Source organism: Cervus canadensis, chromosome 31 (assembly GCF_019320065.1).
Source record: "Cervus canadensis isolate Bull #8, Minnesota chromosome 31, ASM1932006v1, whole genome shotgun sequence".
In the NCBI taxonomy this organism is placed as follows: Eukaryota; Metazoa; Chordata; class Mammalia; order Artiodactyla; family Cervidae; genus Cervus; species Cervus canadensis.
The window spans coordinates 23,118,119-23,136,757 of NC_057416.1; the positions used below are offsets into that span (position 1 = coordinate 23,118,119).

The 18,639-nt window shown below is 47.9% G+C and overlaps 1 protein-coding gene across 2 annotated transcripts in view; it reads right to left on the reverse strand.

Moving 5' to 3' along the window:
• Window positions 1–9,863, reverse strand: part of MFHAS1 (multifunctional ROCO family signaling regulator 1) — a 108,897-nt gene extending 99,034 nt beyond the window's left edge. For both annotated transcript variants that reach the window (XM_043454104.1, XM_043454105.1), the window contains exon 1: window positions 6,866–9,863. In XM_043454104.1, the coding sequence (XP_043310039.1) occupies window positions 6,866–9,863 (2,998 nt within the window). The remainder of the gene's footprint in view (window positions 1–6,865) is intronic.
• Between the last annotated feature and the right edge of the window lie 8,776 nt (window positions 9,864–18,639).

An 18,639-nucleotide genomic window follows, 5' to 3' on the forward strand; every position in this document is an offset into this window, starting at 1 on the left:
GGAAGCAATTCCACATTCAAGTGAAGATCAAAGAAGCCCAACTCCAAAGAAGTATGGACGGACTAAAACGGTAACTGTTATCTTAGCAAAAGCTCTCTTTAAAAGGGTTATCTTGAAGACGATGACTCAAACATTGAGGAATCAAGGTGATGGGCAGTAGTAGGAATCACAACATGTGAATTCTTCAAATAAAAATTTGACTTTAAATCCTTTTGCCGGGGTTACTCATGATTTTTTTTAAAAAGAAAAACTATATTGTTTTAAAAAATGGTTAATATCACATATGTGAATTTCACCTCAATAAAAAGAAGAAGGAAGAGCAGAAGGACTGGACTCAGTAAGCCAGCCCACCCAAAAAAGCAGAAAGACATGCAAGACACAGAGAACCCTCAAAGAGCAGTCTTGATACAACTTAACACAACTTCCTTTCTCCTTCTTGACCTTCTCCCACCCACCCTTGTGCACAGATTTGCAAAAACAAAGGAAACAGCTGGTACGGCCCGGGTGCCTAGGACTGCCAGTCCAGAGCGGGAAGTTCCTTCCTGAGGTGGTAAACCAGGCTCCAGGCTTGCAAAGCCCATGCAAACCTCTGCTGGATCTCACCAGGACCCGAGGGCCTCTCCCCTGCTCCCCGCTCCGGCTTTCTTTCTCCTTCTGTATACTCTACTTTTTTGTAAACAGACAGCTAAAGAGAAAGAAGTTTGCGGATGGCTTTTCACTAATTTACCCTTGGAGAAACAAGGCATCATTATTTACATCTAAGAGATTAGGTTAAGGAAGGACAAATGAGAAAATGTTTTCTTGCTTTCAGAGCCAAATGTAAAAATAACTAAAAATTTTCTCCTCCCTCTCCGCAAATAAGTCAGCCCTGCTGGCAATGTGTCTGGGAGTTGTTACCATAGCCTGTAGTATGTGGGGACCAGCGCTGCCTTTGTTACAGCCAGCAACTCTTCCATGGTCTCCCCTGAACTTAAACCAGCAAGAACGCTGGAAGGAGCTCCTGGAAATCAACAGCACTCGGAAGAAGGCAAAACAGTGGGTACCCACGACGGCAAACCCCTTCTTTCCTGCATCACCACATTCATTTTCCTTACCATTTGTACTTTCCCATATCTACAGGATAACGTCAAGGGAGGGTCAGGGGCTAGTTAGAAAGGAAGAGCTAAGATACTGGAGGGAGGGAAGCACCCATTGCCTCAAAGAGAGTGACTGCAAGATCAGGTGGTAGAAACTTTCTGCGGCCGTGCTTCAGTCACTTTCACATCCTGATAAGCTGACCCTTCACCACTCTTCCACCATCTCTGTAAGGATCAGGAGGATGGACACAGAGGGCAAGGACTGATGTGCCAGAAAAACCCCATGGGAAAACCATACACGCTTCTGAAAGTACACACTCTGAGAAAAAGAACATCACAAGCAACCTACAAAAAGCACTCTGCCGAGGAATAAATTAAAAAACACTAGAATTTCTTGAGTTTTTGAAAAATAACCAATCTGCTTTGAGTCCCTTCTACCTGCTCAGCCCTATGCCAGGCACCACCTGGGGAGCAGGGTGCCATCACATGAAACATCAGAGAAGTGAGGGTATAAAAACAGAACAAACCGCCATGCTGGACACAGAGGGCCTTGATGGCTTGACAAAACATGTCATCCACAGTCACAGAGAAAGAATATACGGATATCAAGGGGGAAAGGTGGGGAGGGAGGAACCGGGAGACTGGGATGGACACATATACACTATGATACTGTGAAAAAAATGGATAACTAATGAGAACCTAGTCTATTGCACAGGGAACTCTACTTAATGTACTGTGGTGACCTGAATGAGAAAGAAATCCTAATGGGAGGGGATATGTGTATATGTACAGTTGATTCCCTTTGTTTGTACAGTAGAAATATAACATTTTAAAGCAATACACTTCAGTAAAAAGTAATTAAAAAAAATAAAGACAGGTTATCATATATACCTGGAGGCTCTCTGAGATGCCTGTCAATCACTCTGGGTTCTAGAGGCCATACAGACTTGAGGCAGTAAGCCAGGACTGGAGGGTCAGCTTCCTGAGTGCTGGAGCAGGACTGGAGCAGGCAGCCAAAACGAGGTCTCCCAGCCCTCCCCTCTGAAGTGAAGGTAGCCAGCTCGAGAGGACGGTAAACCCGACAGCGACCCAGCACTGGTTTTGCAATCAGAGCAGCTGAACCAGGGGGAACAGAGGCCTGGCTGAGCCTGCCCCAGGCAGAGCCTGAAACACAAACCACTCTCCTCTCCAGCCCCGGGCTTAGGCGGGCCGCGGCTGCCGCAGACAAGAGACGGCAAGCGATGAGGCCAGCACTGGTCCCCTGCTTAAAGATAAAAAGCCCTCCCTGATGGATGGATGGTCAGATCCTTAACTATAACTTCCATGAAGAGAAGCAAGTTAGTAGGTGAAGAAATCAACCAGAAATGCTCACTCCAATATCAGCAACCCCCCCCACCCCTGCCTCCATCACGTTCCCTAACCCCAGTACGTGGAGCAGAAGCCCCTCATTTCCTCCAGATGCTGGAAAACAACTACTTTCCCAGACAGTCTCTCGCCTGATGCTCAAAACGACCCTGTTAAGTAGACCCTATACATTTTCTAGGTGTTCAGATAAAGTAAATAGGTGAGGTTTGGGATGGACATGTACACACTGCTGTATTTAAAATGGATAACCAGCAAGGACCTAGCGTAGGGCAGAGGGAACTCTGCTCGATGTCATGTGGCAGCCTGGAAGGGAGGGGAGTTTGGGGGAGAACGGATACATGTATATGTATGGCTGAGTCCCTTTGCTATTCACCTGAAACTATCACAACATTGTTTGTTAATTGGCTATAGCCCAATACAAAATAAGTTTAAATAAAGCAGGTCGGATTTCCTGGGGAATAAGATGAACAGGTGGTAGAGGATGCACAAAACATCTGTTAACAAATTAAAAAATTCTTTCTCTAGGAAATTCTAAACTGCTTGTGCAGAGAGGAACTTGAGAGTGGATTCTAGTATTTGAAGGAGAGGCCTCAAATATTTAAAATAATTTGAACACTCCAATGGCCTTTCAAATCTTTGAATTCTGTTATGTGGGGAGCTTCTTTCTTCCACTGCAAAATGAAGGTTTTGATTTTTACGTGAAACAAAGTCCAAGAGAGTTCAAAGAGGACTCACCACAAAAATAAAAGCCAAGTGGCATCAATATTAATAATGCCAAACTAAAGAGATATATTTAATAACCTTTGCAAAATTAAAAACAATGACTAATTCAATCCAAGCAACTAGGTCATGCTCAAATTCCAGTAAATCTAAAAGTGAGATAGAATAAGGCAAGAATTTTGCTTTGCTTCAGTGGTCAAAGTGAAGGGCCCATTCAAGGGCAAGGCTGGAACTACAGTCACAATGAGAACATCAGAGGGACAAGTGCGGGGCCAGGGAGGGGCGCTGGGACACAGGACAAAGGGAAATGACCACAAGAGTACCACCTGGGAATCTGACAGAGCATCTGAGCATCAAAGGGAAAAAAAACTTCTCATAAAGACCAGTCGTCTAGCAGACAGCTCAGAGGTTCTTACAGAAGCCGCAGAGCCTCCGGCGTGTTTCCTGCTTGGAGGAAACCAGCGAACAAGCTAACCAAAGAGATATTAGGACCTCCACAAACAGCCATACAACAAGGCAAAACCGAGGGCTTCAGAGAGGTACAGAGTGTGTAAGAAATTAAACAGGGACAAAAGGCACATGATTAGGGAGAGGCAGCAAGGTGCTGAGCCACCAAGGAATCAAAGGGATCAAATATATAAACCATCATCTACCAGTTCTCTGCCTACTGCTTTGGGTGGCTTTCCAATTATTCTTAAGAATGATCTTGAACAATTTGGAGAGTAGGATACTTCAGGCAAAATCTTACGTGGCCCAAGTTCAACTCACCAAGATGCACTCTTCCAATTGCAAAACACACAGCATGCTTTCAAACACTGAAGTGGATAGCAAAGCACTAGAATCTCACATAGGTAAATATCCCACAAGAACTTACTCTAGGCCAAGAACATTCCACCGAGTTCCCTTGTTAGAGAGGCTGTCAAGGCTGGCAGTCAAGTCAGTATCTGCAGAAGGCAGGTAAGGACTCACACCTGACACGCAGGCTGCATCCTGGGCCTCCTTTCAACTTGCAACCATTTAAATCCAATGAAACAAACAGGTGATTTCTCTGACAAGGTGATTAGATCTTTTTTACAAGTGGCCGGTGGACTAAGGACTTTCCTGAATACTGCCATTTCTTTTGTGAATCAAAATAAGAAAAGAGAAATCTAGCATTATACTTCCCAAGGCCAACTACCTTAGCGCAGCTCAGGCCAGGAAATTCAGTGTCCTATGGACAGAGGCAGAGCACACACAAGAAAGAAAAGGCAACTTTGTTTCTTCTTCATAATATCAAAGGAAACACTGATTAATTTCCTATTTAATCTTAATGTCTTGAAGTTGAAAAAACTAGAGCCAGTGTTTCTTTCACCATTGTATATAAAATTGTTAGTTTACAAGAGAACTTGACACTTTAATAAAATGTAAAACTAAGTAACCAACTTTTTAAACATCTCTAAAAGCCAAACGACTTCTTAAAGAGAGGAAAGGCTACCCAGAGATTTCAAAGGTTTCCACTGAGCTACAATACATTTTAATAAACTAGGGACTTGAGTATATTCTTAAATGTATGCATGCCTTCATTAACTGAACACCCAACGATAGAATTCTGTTCTTACATCACCTTCTAGCTTATTATTTTAGCTCTTCTCAAATCTTTCAGAATTGTGACAAATACTAACAAATGATGGCTATCACAGAAAACTATAAAAGAAGAAAATGCTTTTCCCCCTTGTTTTTTTAATGTAATAAAGGTATTATAATCATCCTTTTCCCCACTACTCTATACTCTCTGCTATGTTTGGAAGAAATATAGTCCTAAACGAAGCAAAAAAGGTAATTTCTTTCTCTGATCATAAATAAGAAATGTTCAGTCCATATTATAAAAACAGCTGATGATTTATTCCCACTCACTATTTAAGATATTCTGACAAAAAAAAAAAAAGATATTCTGACAATTTTCAACCATTTAATTGCTTTTTATGTTGAATCCTCTCTTCCCTGCAGATGGATTGTAAACCAGGTGACCCTCCTTTGAAAGACAAAAAGGCAAAACAACAACAGGAGAATGGGGGGTCCTTGCTGCATCTGGAGGCGAGCTTGTTTGTGGACTTAAAAAATAAAGAGCTGAGGTTAGAAAAAAAAATTCAGCCTCATTGTTTACTCTTCAAATTTCTTGGAATTCCTCTACACAGATCCTTACTTGTTCAATAATTTCTGTCTTTCCCTTTGTTGTTAATAGCATCAGTTTTATTAATGTTCCATCTTTGCATTAAGAACTGGCTTTAAGTAGCTTTTTCAATAATCTCTGTGAATATGTAACCCTCAACCTCTTTCTTCAATTTAGTGGCACAATAAAGAAGTATTTTGCTTTCATGAATAAAAGACAATGGCAAACATAAAACTGAAGAGGCTACCAAGTCACGAAACTGACGAGACACTAGATAATACAGAGAATGGAGGCTCTACTGACTGGTAACTGGATATGGTGACTTTTTTCAAGCTGAAGAATTACACTCAGCCTAGATCTAGGGCAACAGGGAAATGTTACCTTCGGAAATACTGGTGTCCAATTCCTTCCTGATACTATCATGAGCAGCATTCAGATTAGGACAAAGATGACGGTGGCATGCAGTCTTCCATTTCATCACTACCTCAGTGTACTCTGGGGTGGGGGACCGAGGGGAGACACTGGCAATGATGCTATTACTGGGTTTGTCCTTAGGACACTTAGAATGTTGTTAACCAAGCCAGCTCCACAAAAATCAGAGCTGTTATTTTATTCCAAATAAATGGACCCATTCTCAGACGCTTATAATACCAATTAACCAGGCTCAAAAAATCCCCCTAGTTTTGGAATTCTTCCACTCACCTAAAACATTAGGGGGGGAAAAAAAAGTCTTCTGGAAAACACTCCCCAAAGAGAGGGGAAAAAAAACCGAAAACTTGTCCATTTTTTTTTTTTCCTTCTCACTTTCTTATCCATTCCATTTCTTACAAAGCACTTCCATAAAGCTACACTCTCTAACACTTAACCAAAACCAGGCCTCAAGATGTCGGTAAAGCACAAAATTACCAGGAAATACCCCCAAAACTCCCCTTAGAGATTTCAGTAATCTCTCTTTCATGCCCCAGAGTGTACAGGGTGAAACAGAGATCCCAGAATTGAGTCACGCCTTACAGACTGACATTTTTGTCTTTACTAATCATCATTCACCCTGATTACAAAACAGTCTTCTCTGGAGTTTCTTAAGAAAAAGGTGCAATAATTCTACATAATGGTCAGTCTGAACTTAAACAAAAGAATATGATGACAGATATTTCAAATTCGGAGCACCCCTTGGATATGTGTCTAACAAGCATTATAGCCCATGACTCAACATCAGACACCACCCATCTTCTGCACAACCATTTGAAATTTCCTTCCAAGAAAGGCAGGCTGAACTGGGAAGACGGAAAAGGAGATCCAAAATGTTTGGACTGGAACTCATTTCAGAAGTCTGAATCTTTCTAATAGGAGAGTAGAATCCTGGGGACTGTATTTCATATTGTTCACATACTGACTGCCTCTTGCTGGTCCCCAAATCCCCTTCTATTTACCCTGAAAAGCTTTCCTGGGAAGCAGGTGAGATTAAGCAAACAGTCTGACACAGGAGAAACAAACATTTTCCCCAAGTGCATCTTAAGACACTCCGCAGAAGAACCAGGTCCCTCTGCCCTCTTACCTGGGAAAGCGTGTGGATTGGGCGACCCTCTCTTAAGGCACTTAGAACAGAGAATGTGCACCGTGTAGTGCAGTCCAGGCCATTCCTGAAGTAGGACATTCAGTTCCTCTACCAAGGGGGTGATGGCTTGCCATGCCGTCCATATGTTCGGTAAGGATGCGTGGCTGGCAATGGACAGGGTGTCCGGCTGCAGGACCCCCTTGGCAGGTCTGTAGCTCACCACCACCGGGACCTTCCCCCTGTAGGCAAAGATCTGAAGTTTGCCATCCGACCTGTGCACCACGTGGTTGTTGATCTGGACGCTGTAACGGGCGAACAAGCCGGGTGGAAAGGTGAAGGGAAAACTGTATTCAATCTGCAGCTGCTCAGCCACAAAGGACTGCCCGGCCAGGTTGGTCCCGTTAATCCAGGCCTCGGCGTGCGGCACCTCGTTCTGCACATAGCAGGGGAACTTGTACCAGGCCGTGGACCCATTCAGGGGCTTGCCCTTGGCTTTGTTGAGGCAGTAACAGAGTCCCATCTTCTCCAGCAGCTCCAGCAGCAGCTGCAGGTCCTGCTGAGCTTGGACGTGAGGCTTCAGCAGCAACCGGATGACGTGGGCTGGCAGGAGCCCGTGCAGCAGAAAGCCCTCCACGTAGTGATGGAGCTGGGTGGCCCGAAGTGCGTCCTGGGTCGGGGCAGGCGGTGCCATCAGCGGGGAGCTTTCGGCCCGGCCCTCGGCCTCGGCCTCGCCGCTGGTCCCCAGGAGCAGCTTCTGCAGTAGCAAGGAAGGGTCCCTCTGGAAGAAGACGTTGAGGATGTCTATGAGGCGGGAGAGGTTGTGGAAGACGTGCTCCTTGAGGGCCGGGCTGTCCTCGAAGTACAGCAGCTTGCCGCTCTCGTGCAGGTAGGATAGGGCGCTCTGCAGCCGGTCCTCAGTCAGCCCGGCCTGCAGCCCCAGGCGAGCCGAGTCCCACCAGCTGAGCCAGAGCCGCTGCGCCTGCGGGGGCTGGAAGTGCAGCTCCTCCAGCACCTGCCAGGACCGGGGCAGCACGCGGTGTAAGTTGGGGAAGATTTCGCGGTGCTCCGCCACCGAGAGCAGTTTGTCGCGCAGGCGCTGTAACTGGCGCGGGTCCCGGCAGCTGACCGGCAGCACCGGCGAGAGGATCTGCAGCCTGTGGTTGAGCAGGTACTGGAAATGGGCCTTGCGCCGCCGGAGGTTCTTGTCGGACACCCCGTAGTAGGCGGCATGAGGGCTGGCGGAACGGAGCTCGAAGTCCCGGGCCAGCGCCTCGTCCACCACCTGGGCCAGACGGCTCAGCCCCTCGGCGTCGTGCTTCTCCTGCAGGGCGATCTGGCGGTGGATGTCCAGACACTTCTCCTCCAGCTCCTGCTCCCCGCACAGGTCGGCGTGGGTGCCCACGATGCACACCACGGCGTGGGGCACCCGGGCCCCCACCCGATGCAAGAAGGAGCCCACGGTGGTGGGAAAGCGGAGCGGCTCGTAGGTGGCCAAGTTCACCACCAGCACGTACAGGGCCCCGGGGGAGAGGAAGAAGGGCTGGATTACCTCGTAGCGTTCGTCCCCGGCTAGGTCGTACACGATGAACCGCAGGCCCCGGGACGCATCCGCCGTCCAGCTGGTCACCTCGATGCCCTTGCTCCCGAGCGGAGGCGAAGGCGGGTAGGTCTTCTCCTGGCCCCCTCCTCCGTGCTTCCCCTCCACTCTGCCCTCAGTGAGGCAGTGCCGGAGGAGGGTCTTTCCTGCCGCCTTCTGACCCATCAGAAGCAGCTTGAGGCGCGGCTGGACCGCCGGCTGGGAATGAGCCAGCTCCTTCTGGTAGGCGGCGATGTACGGGATCCCCTTCATACAGACCTCGTAGGGGGGTTGGATCAGCGGGTTGTCCTTGATCTTCCACAGGCCCACGCGGGAGAGCTGGCCAAAGTTGTCTGGCAGCACGGCGATCTGGTTCCCCTGCAGGACAAGCTCCTCCAGGCCAGTGAGCTCGACGATGGAGTCGGGCAGGTAGCGGATCCTGTTGTTATCCAGCCACAGGGTGAGAAGACGGCCCAGGCCTGAGATCAGGGATGGCACCGAGGTGAGCTGGTTGCGACTAAGGTAGAGCTCCTCCAGGCCAGCCAGGGGCAGCAGGGCGGCCGGGAACTCCTCCAAGAGGTTGGAGGAGAGGTTGAGCATTTTGAGTCGCTGCAGACGGCTGAACTGGGGGGGCAGAGCCCGCAGCCCGTTGTTGTCCAGCATGAGGCTCTCCAGGCTGGCCAGCTCGCAGAAGCCGCTCGGCAGGGTGCCAAGCTCGGCCCCGCTCAGCCAGAGGATCTTGAGGGCGCGCAGGGCACTGATATCCTCAGGGAGGCCCCGCAGGCGGTTGCTGGACACGTCCAGCTCCTCCAGGGCCGCCAGCTGCAGCAGCTGCCGGGGAAAAGCCGTGAGCTGGTTATGGTCCACGTCGAGGGTGCGCAGGCGGGAGAGGCCAGCGAGGGAGTCGGGCAGGTGCGCCAGCCGATTGAAGCTGACGTCCAGCTCTTCCAGGTGGACCAGCGCACCCAGCTGGGCAGGCAGGGCGGGCAGCTGGTTGTGGCTGAGGTTGAGCTTCCGCAGCTCGCGCAGGGCGCCCACCGCCTCAGCGCCCAGGACGCTCAGCCTGTTGTGGCTCACGTCCAGCTCGGTGAGGTGGTGGCCCAGCTCGGCCACTGCCAGAGGCAGCTGGGCGAAGCGGTTCCGGCGCAGGACCAGGACGCGGAGGCTGCCCAGCGCCGAGCCCAGCCCGTCGGGCACCTCCTCCAGGCCGTTGTTCCCCAGGTTCAGCACCTCAATGTCCCCGATGTTGGCCGGGAGCACGAGCTGGGGGGCGTCAGGGGAGTCGAGCTGGTCGGTTCCCGGGCAGCCCCCGGCCGAGCTGAGGGTGAGCTGGCGCAGGTTGCTCCGCAGCTTCCTGGCGCGCAGGGCGGCGTCCCGCCACAGCCTCACCGTCTTCAGGTTCCCGCTGTCCGTCCCTGCCATGGCGGGGCCCCGGGCCGACACCCTCGCGCGGGAGCCCGCAGCTACATGCCGCGCTGCGCCCCGGCGGGCGCCAGTCTCCGGGGCCCTCTCGCTCCCGCTCCTCCCTTCCCACCGGCCCTAGGCAGCCCGCGGCGGCGGATCCTAGCGCAGCCAGCGGCCGGGCGCCCGCAGCTGGGGGGCGGCGGCGACGCGAACAGCTCCGTTGGGCGCCGGGCGCGCGGCGCGGGCAGAGGCGGCGGCAGGCGGGGAGCGCAGCTCGCATTCTCCGGGCTCCCGGGCCAGGGGCGCGCCGGGGCAGCAGGGCCGCCGCCCGCCCGCCGCGCCGCGGAGGATGCCTGCCGCTCCTCCTCCCGCTCCGCCCGCCTCCGGCGCCTCGGGGCCGACTGCCGCCCTGCTACCCTCGCCGCCGCGGCCCCGCGGCCCGCAACATCGTCGCCTGTGCGAGCTCCACGAGGACTGTGGCGCCCGGCTCCGCCGCGGTCATCATGCGGGCGCAGGGCCGGGCCGCCGCCGCCGCCGCCGCCGCCGCAGCCTCCTCTCCGCTTCCCCGAACTCGGGCGGGAGCGCGAGCGCCGCGTCCCCGGCACGGGGAGGGCGAGATCGGGAAGCAGCAGCGCCGCCCGGCGGAGCGGCCCCCACGTGACCGGCGGAGGCGCCGCGTGTTCCCGGCACCGCCCCGGGGGCGGTGGCCAAGGACCGGCTGCGGGTGCGGGCTGGGGGCGCCTCGCCGGTGCAGGCCGGCAGCGTGCACAGCGCTGGGCGGGAGGTGCCCGGGGTGGGGCCCGTCCCCGCTGCAGATCCGGGTCCCCGGGTGCTCCAGCTTGGGTTCGCCTGCGTCTGGCTCTTTGTTGGTCCTGCACCTCTAAGGATATCTTTCTCTTTTTCCCTCGCGTGTGGGATCCCTGGCCTCCCTTACTCACCCTTCATCTCCCTTACCTTTTCCACTCATCCTACATGCACACCCTAGTAGAACTGGCCCATGTAGGGCCCTGGGATTCATTGTAGGAGGTTAAAAAGAGAGTGTGACTAAACAAAAGGAGAAAAGCAGGCAACCATTCATTCACTTGGTAAATATTTATTGAGGCCCTATTTTGTGCCAGATCAACAGAGACAGACGTTCTCCACTCCCCTGGGGGAGGCTCTGAGTTGGATCCCCGCTGGCCTAATTGGAGGGTGAAGCAAGGGGTGCCATGCATTGTTTTGTCCAGGGTATTCTATTCATCCTCCCAACAGCCAAATACAGAACAAATACTGTATTTCAGCTATACAGTACTCCTTATGCTGTAGGTTCAAGAAAATGAAATCTGTTTCAAGCAACATCTGCAGCCCAGTGCTCAACTTGAAGATTTATTTAGGTGAGGCAGTTTCTTTGAGATCACATCTATACTAAGTGAATAATTTCTTCAGAATGTACCCAAACCTTGAAATCTATCAGGCCCGCGAATACCACCTCCATCACTGCCCGGTAGCTTAGCTAATAATAAAGCAAATAGTTTTCAGAGATGCAAAAGCAAATTTCATTGGTTAATTGCACCACTTAACAGTCATGGCTCTCCTCTACACATGACATTGTTGTCATCTGGAGACCCAGATTCGGTGCAGGTATTTGAGTAGTCTCTTCAAAGAGAGTGACTGAATATCTGGAGCTTGAAATCTGTCCGCGAGATGGTTAACAAGCCTGGGGTGGTACAGTCTGTAACTGAATGATGCTCCCAGAGCCAGGTGGATCCCAGAGGCCCCAAGTACCTTAACAGGATGCAGGTGAGCTGTGTTCACCCTGCAGGGCTTCCTGGAAGACCAAATTGCTCAAGAATTCCTCATACCCTCCAGCCCGCCCTGGAGGAGGAAAATTCAAAATCACCTAGGCTGACCCTTTTGTTCACAGAGATGCAAACAGGCCCAAGTAAAGCAACCTCTCAATTGGCCAGCCATGTAAAAGGGAAAAGCCAGGTGTGCTAACTCCCCTTGTGGGGTTATTCCCCTGAGTGTATCACCTTCAAGGTATTCTTAGGGCTTTCCTGGTGGCTCAGTTGGTAAAGAATCCACCTGCAATGTGGGAGACCTGGGTTCAATTCCTGGGTTGGGAAGATCCCCTGGAGAAGGGAACAGCTACCCATTCCAGTATTTGGCCTGGAGAATTCCATGGAGTGTATAGTCCAGGGGGTCTTGTGGGGTTATTCCCCTGAGTGTATCACCTTCAAGGTATTCTTAAGTCAGACCCAATTTCTCTGGGCTTTATCTCTTGGGCAAGACGAACTGGAGAAAGCATCAGCTTCCTGCCCAACTTGTGGTTTGAGTGTGATAATAACTCAGGCTAAACTGCTCCCTTTTAGAAAGCATCAGAAGATTATACTTCCATCTCAAATGTCTTTGAGAACTGTTTTTCCTTTGCCAGGAGATAATATGTAATTTGCTTTATCTGATAAAGCTGGATGGGACCAGAGAATACCCCGTCTGGGGCCTCTCACTGTCGCACCACAGCCTGGAGTGGATGAGTTTGATCAATGGAACATTCTTTCTGGGCCCTTCAGCCTGCTTGAGCTGTTGCATTCAATACTGTGGGGTGCCTTACTGTAAAGTCCTGTCCATGAGTTCTTTGAAAGTCAGATCAGCAGAATGCAGTGATCAAATATAACTGGAAAAAAGATAATGTGTCTAGTATGGTTCTTAAACTTGGGCAAGAAGGATCCTGGCCTGGACACACAAGCTGGTCCTCCCCTTGTGACATTCTACCACCTGCTGTAAAGTTTCTGATGGACCAAGGAGTTGATGGACATGGTCCATCAGCCTTCTAGAACACACTTGATGTGAAGGACCCTGAATGCCCAGTGCAAACACCCTGAAGCCTCCTTGGAGAAGGCAGGCAGTGTTTCACAGTCATTCAGGAGTTGTTGATGTGCACATCCTCGTGGTGTGGATGGAGCTTGATGTCCCTGTGAGCCCACAGGTCCCTCACTGTGCTGGGTAGAGCCCAGGTTAGGAGAGAGGGAGGTGGGTGTACCACGTTTGTTGGCCTGAGGTAGCTCATTTAAGATTAGGTGTTATGTAGATGGGCCTCCATTGGTACTTTTGCCCCAGACTCTGCCAGTACTAGGTGACCCTGCATGTGTTGGGCTTTTCCTAAAAGTTGAGAACAATCTCTGCTTGGAGAAAAGCAACTTTGATTACTCGAAGTTTTCTTGCCTTGGATATTTACCCAGTCATGGCCCCAAGCTGTCAACTTTCCAAAGCCTTTACATTTATCCTGTCTTTCTTATTCTGACACTGTTTTCGTTTTAGCTGCTGCCATATGACTGCAACTGGCTTGCCCTGAGTCCAGACCCTCTGCGAGGGCACAAGTCATTTAAAGGCACAGGAGACCACATATGAAGAGGCTGAGTCTTGAGCTGGGCCTTAAAAGATATGGCAAGCCAGAAGGGAGGACCCTGGACAGATGGGCCAGAATCTTCCATTAAAATATTTGTCAGTAATAATCTGAATGGCTCAGGTGGCAGGGGTCCTCTCCTCTTGGTAGCAACAAGCTCCAAGTAAGCTTTCTATCCCTGGTTTCTTTTCTTTTCTTTTTTTTTTCATTTATTTTTATTAGTTGGAGGCTAATTACTTTACAATATTGTAGTGGTTTTTGTCATACATTGACATGAAACTGGAGCCCATTATACAGAGTGAAGTAAGTCCCTGGTTTCTTTTGTTCTGTCTTAGACACACTAGACTTTCCTCCATCGTGACAGGTTTTTTTCTTGACTGTCTAACCCCCTAGCTATTGGCTCTGCGGTTTACTTCCTTTCCCTGTCACATATCTTACCGAAGGGGTCCAGGGCTGTCTGCAGCCCCTCCCCTGGCCCCTCCTTGGGCCCAGTCACCTGGCTCCCATCACCACCTGTCAGCAGTCCTGCTCTCTGGTCGGGCACCTCACCCTTTCCTTTCCATCGCTGAAGGTGTTAAGCAATTTCCTTTGGAAACTTTCTCCTTTCTTCTCCTGTAGGATATTTGGTGTTGTGTTAAGGTTTGGGATTTCCAAAAGAATGCCCTAAAGGCTAATTATTTCCTTTTAGGAAAAAAAGTTTGCCATTAGAGTAAGTGCTACCAAATGAACCACTATAACTGCATGGACAACTGTTCAGGATTCGCCTATATATGGAGAGCTTTTTAGGCAAGTAGTCATTAGGCTTTTCATGGTTTTTTTTTTTTTTACATTATTCTATTTATATTAAAGATGCATACTTTGGAAAAATCATCTGAGTACCTTTCCACTGAATTTTAACTTCACCAACCACAACTGAGGTCTTTATTTTAGGGTGACCAAATGTCCCAGGGTGCACAAGACTGAGGGGTGTTCCAGGACAGGAGATGTTCTGTGCCTAAAACCAGGGCAATCCTAGGGAACTAGTATAGTTAGTGAACCTACTTCGTCTTTATCTTGCCCTCCTTTTGCCTTTCAAGAGTTCAGAAAACACAGCTTAACAGAAATGCAGGATTTTACTTGCTTCAGCTATTTTAGACTTTCAAAATAGTTCTGATTTATTTATTTCTGTATTTACTTAGGCTGACTTCATTTTATTGTACTTTATTGTGCATTGCAGATACTGCATTTTTTTACAAATTGAAGATTTGTGGCATCCTTGCCTTGAGCACCATTTTTTCCTACAGCATTTGTTCACTTCATGTCTCTGAGTCACATTCTGGTAATCCTTGCACTATTCCAGACTTCATTATTATTATATTTGTTATGGTGATCAGCAAAGTTTGATGTTGTAAGTATTTCAGGGCAAGTACTCATATGAGATGGTAAACTTAATGTGTATATTTTGACTGCTCCAATAACCATCTCTTTCCCCATCTCCCTCCCTCTCCTCAGGCCCCCCAAAACATAATAACATTGAAATTATTTATTCAATAGCTTTACAATGGCCTCAAAGTGTTAAGTGAAAGGAAGAGTCAACTGATTGGGCAACCTTCACTGTTGTCTTATTTTAAGAAATTGTCACAGCCACCCCAACCTTCAGCAACCACCACCCTGGTTAGTCAGCAGCCATCAACATCAAGGCAAGACCCTCCATCAGCAAAAAGATTATGACTTGCTGAAGGCTTGGATGATGGTTAGGATTTTTTAAACAATAAAGTATTTTTTAAATTAAGGTATGAGAATGTACTGTATAGCACAGGGAACTTTACTCAATGCCCTATGGTAACCTAAATGGGAAGAAAATCTAAAAAAGAGGGGATATATGTATGTATATGGCTTTCCCTGATGGCTCAACAGTAAAGAATCCACCTGCAATGCAGGAGATGTGAGTCTGATCCCTGGGTCAGGAAGATCCCCTGGAGGAGGAAATGGCAACCTTCTCTAGTATTCTTGCCTGGAAAATTCTATGGACAGAGAAGCCTGGCGGTCTATAGTCCACAGGGTGGCAAAGAGTCAGATAGGACGGAGCACACACACGTAATGTATGTATATAACGGGTTCACTTTGCTATGCAGCAGAAACTAGCGCAGCATTGTAAAGCACCCATACTCCAATAAAAATTAGTTTAAAAAAAGACTAGAATACCTTGGTGCTTTATCAAAAAAGAAAAATATGTCAGTGCTAGAACAAAGTTATACTCCCTAAAAAGTTATTTCAGTCCCAAGTGGCCACTGATGGCTTTCATACCATATAGTACATTGTCTTCCCACCAAAGCTGCCTGATTTCCTTCAACACAATGAGTTCCTTGTGCATTGTCCGAATGCTGTCTGGATTTAATATATTTCTCTCCCAGCAGTGTAATAAGTGTAATTTACATCACTTCCTGTTTGGTCTAAATTCACCAATGAACACCTACACAGCCCATTCACTTGCATGACTATTTCTGACATAAATTACATTTTCCTTGTACAGGAGAAGAAAAGATCAGTACACTATTTGTAGACATAATGCTATTGCACACTTAATAGACTACAGTATAGTGGAAACATAGCTTTCATATCCGCTGCGAAACCAAAATGTGTGTGATATTTGCTTTGCTGCTGTGGTTGGGAACTGAACCCGCTGCAGCTCTGAGACAGGCCTGTAAATGCTTATTAACTCATCAGAAAAGACATTCATGGGCTTGAGGTTCTAATTAAATTTAGACTATCAAACATATCTATCTAGTCTCAAAAGGAAATGTGGCTACTCCTTAAGCCTTCAGTGTAAATGAGACCCAAGGATGAGTAATGAGGGGACTTGGCTTAGTTGTCTCCTTGAAGTCTGGAGAGCCCCAGTACATCCTGTCTTTATCATGCCAAGAGGGAAAGGGCTTCCCACACTTCTCCTTTCCTACAATTTAGATTCAGTGAATATTTTGCTGTAAATAAACAATAACAAAAATGCTCCCTCCTATCTGGTTAAAGATAATAAGGGAAAATCCACTCCCATGATTCTCATCAGACTATACCCTTCCTGGGACTTCCCAGTGACTCAGCCATAAAGAATCCACCTGCAATGCAGGAGATACAGGTTCCATCCCTGGGTCGGGAAGATCCCCTGGAGGAGGAAATGGCAACCCACTCTGGACTTCTTGCCTGGGAAATCCCATGGACAGAGGAGCCTGTGGGCTACAGTCCATGAGATTGCAAAAGTCAGACATGACTTAGTCACTAAACAACAACAATACCCTTCTTGTCTTAGTTTTGTTGGAGGAAGAAATCAAGGGGGAAAAAAACAGAGAGGACAAAGGAAGGGATGCCTCTGTAAAAGGTTTTAGGCTTATCCCAAAGAAGAGGCTAGAAATCAAGCCTTAAGAACTAATGTGGGTCAGTTCAGGAAGTGGATCTTCAAGGAGGTGTCAGTTAACTTTTTAATCCTGGGCACAACTAACTGGTGTATCTGAGAATCATCACTGGTAATAATAGCTAACATGGATTCAAGATTTTCTCCGTACACAGGCACTGTGCTGTCTGCATTTCACATAGTATTTCATTTAACCTTCACAACAGCCTTGAACAGCAGGTCGCATCATCATCCTCATTTTACAGATGGACAAGAACAAAGGCAGAATTAATGAGTGGCAAAATCGAGACTCAAAACAAGGCAGAGTCCAAAACTCATGCTTATTCGCTGTTCTATTTCTTAGGGGGTTGGGCAGGGAGAGAGGGGGATGCATCTTAGTTCACCGTCAGCAGATAGTGTATTTAAAGCTGCAGAGTGTTACCAGCTGGAGAGCAGGCCTGACACTTCATCTTCAGTAGAAACTGAACTTTGCTCTTACAATATTGAAGAAAGTCATATTGGGCAACCCAAAGCTCTAAACAAACAGTATCCCCGAACTACAAGAACTGGATTGAACATCTGTTATTCAGTGTTACAGCAGGAAACAGAATTTCTACACCATCTGTAGTTAAGTTGTGTTTGATTTGTTTGCTTTTTGTTTTAGAGAGAAAGGATTTAATATAAATGTTCATTAAATCTATACTTCGATTAGAAGGCATTTCAGATTCTGTCTTTTAAGAAGAGCATTAAAAGAAAGAAAGAAAACGATGGAAACCTGAATTATCAAGCTAATATTAGATACAAAGAATCTGACATTTTTGTTTGGGTGGGGAAAAAAAATCAAACTTTCCTCACCCCCTCTCCCCCACTTTATATTTGATAAATCTGCCTTGGACTCACCATCTGATTTGTATGCAAGACAGTTTATATCAGCAATGGCTAGGAAGTCTGAGAATGGTCATTTAACTACCAACAGGGAACATAAAAAATGTGTTCAAGGCACTGTCTCCCCCAGAGAGCAAAAGAAAAATTATATCAATATGGGTGTTGTTTTTTCTTTCCCTTGCTCTCCAGAAAACAAATTTATCTTGGAATAGGCAGCATTAAATTTAACATCAGATCTCTTTGTGTTTCCAGGTCAAGTGGGAACACATATGCTCCCTACTGAGGAAAATAAACTGCAATGTATTTTTAGCATCCGTTGGAAGTACTTTCAGCTGAAGATCGTCTGCAGGATCTAGGCAATTTCACTGAAAGTCAAAGGATTTGCAGCAATGTTACCTAGAATTCCAGAACTTGCCCCAGGGGTCTGTAAATAGCATTCTCCCCGAACCCATCACACCACCCCCAATCCTGGTGCAAACATCCTCTTTATGAGAAAATGGAGGAAAATCATTCCAGTGAAGGATAAATGAAAAACATCTGTGAAGTAGCTACGACAAATAAAACTAACCATAGCTCACTTGGCACTTTGAGCACGGGATGGGGAGGATGGGGAGCAGAGAGTTTGTTCCCCCCAAATTTTGTGCCTCAGGTGGAAGGTAAGCCAGGGACAGGGAGCCACCATATGGTGTGCCTCTGTGAAAGGTGGAACAGTGCACCACCCCGGTAGAACCTAGGAGAATCATGTGGTTTCCGCTTCTGGTCCCTGCCTCCAAGGGTGGTATGTGCAGTGCACAAGCCGTGTAGTCGTAGCAGCGAGTCTTAGTTACTGGTCTGAAATGTTCATTTGTGAGATTCAGTGACAGAGACAAACGGCTTCAGATCTTCCTTCTCTCTTCACAGTTTTGCAAAGTATTTCCCATTTGAAAAACAAGTTTAGTTAACTGCTAGCTTTTAAATAAATGACAACTGGGATGTTGCCTCTTCCTTGAGAAACATTATATTTCTAAAATAGAAACAAAGTCGACCATGACATAGTAGAAATAAAGTCTACCCTAACACATAACATAAAGCACAGCATAGCATCAGAAATGTGAAGTCCTCAAAGAACTGTAATTTTGATGATCATTATAATAAAAGTAATAGTGAAGGGCAGGGAAGCCTGG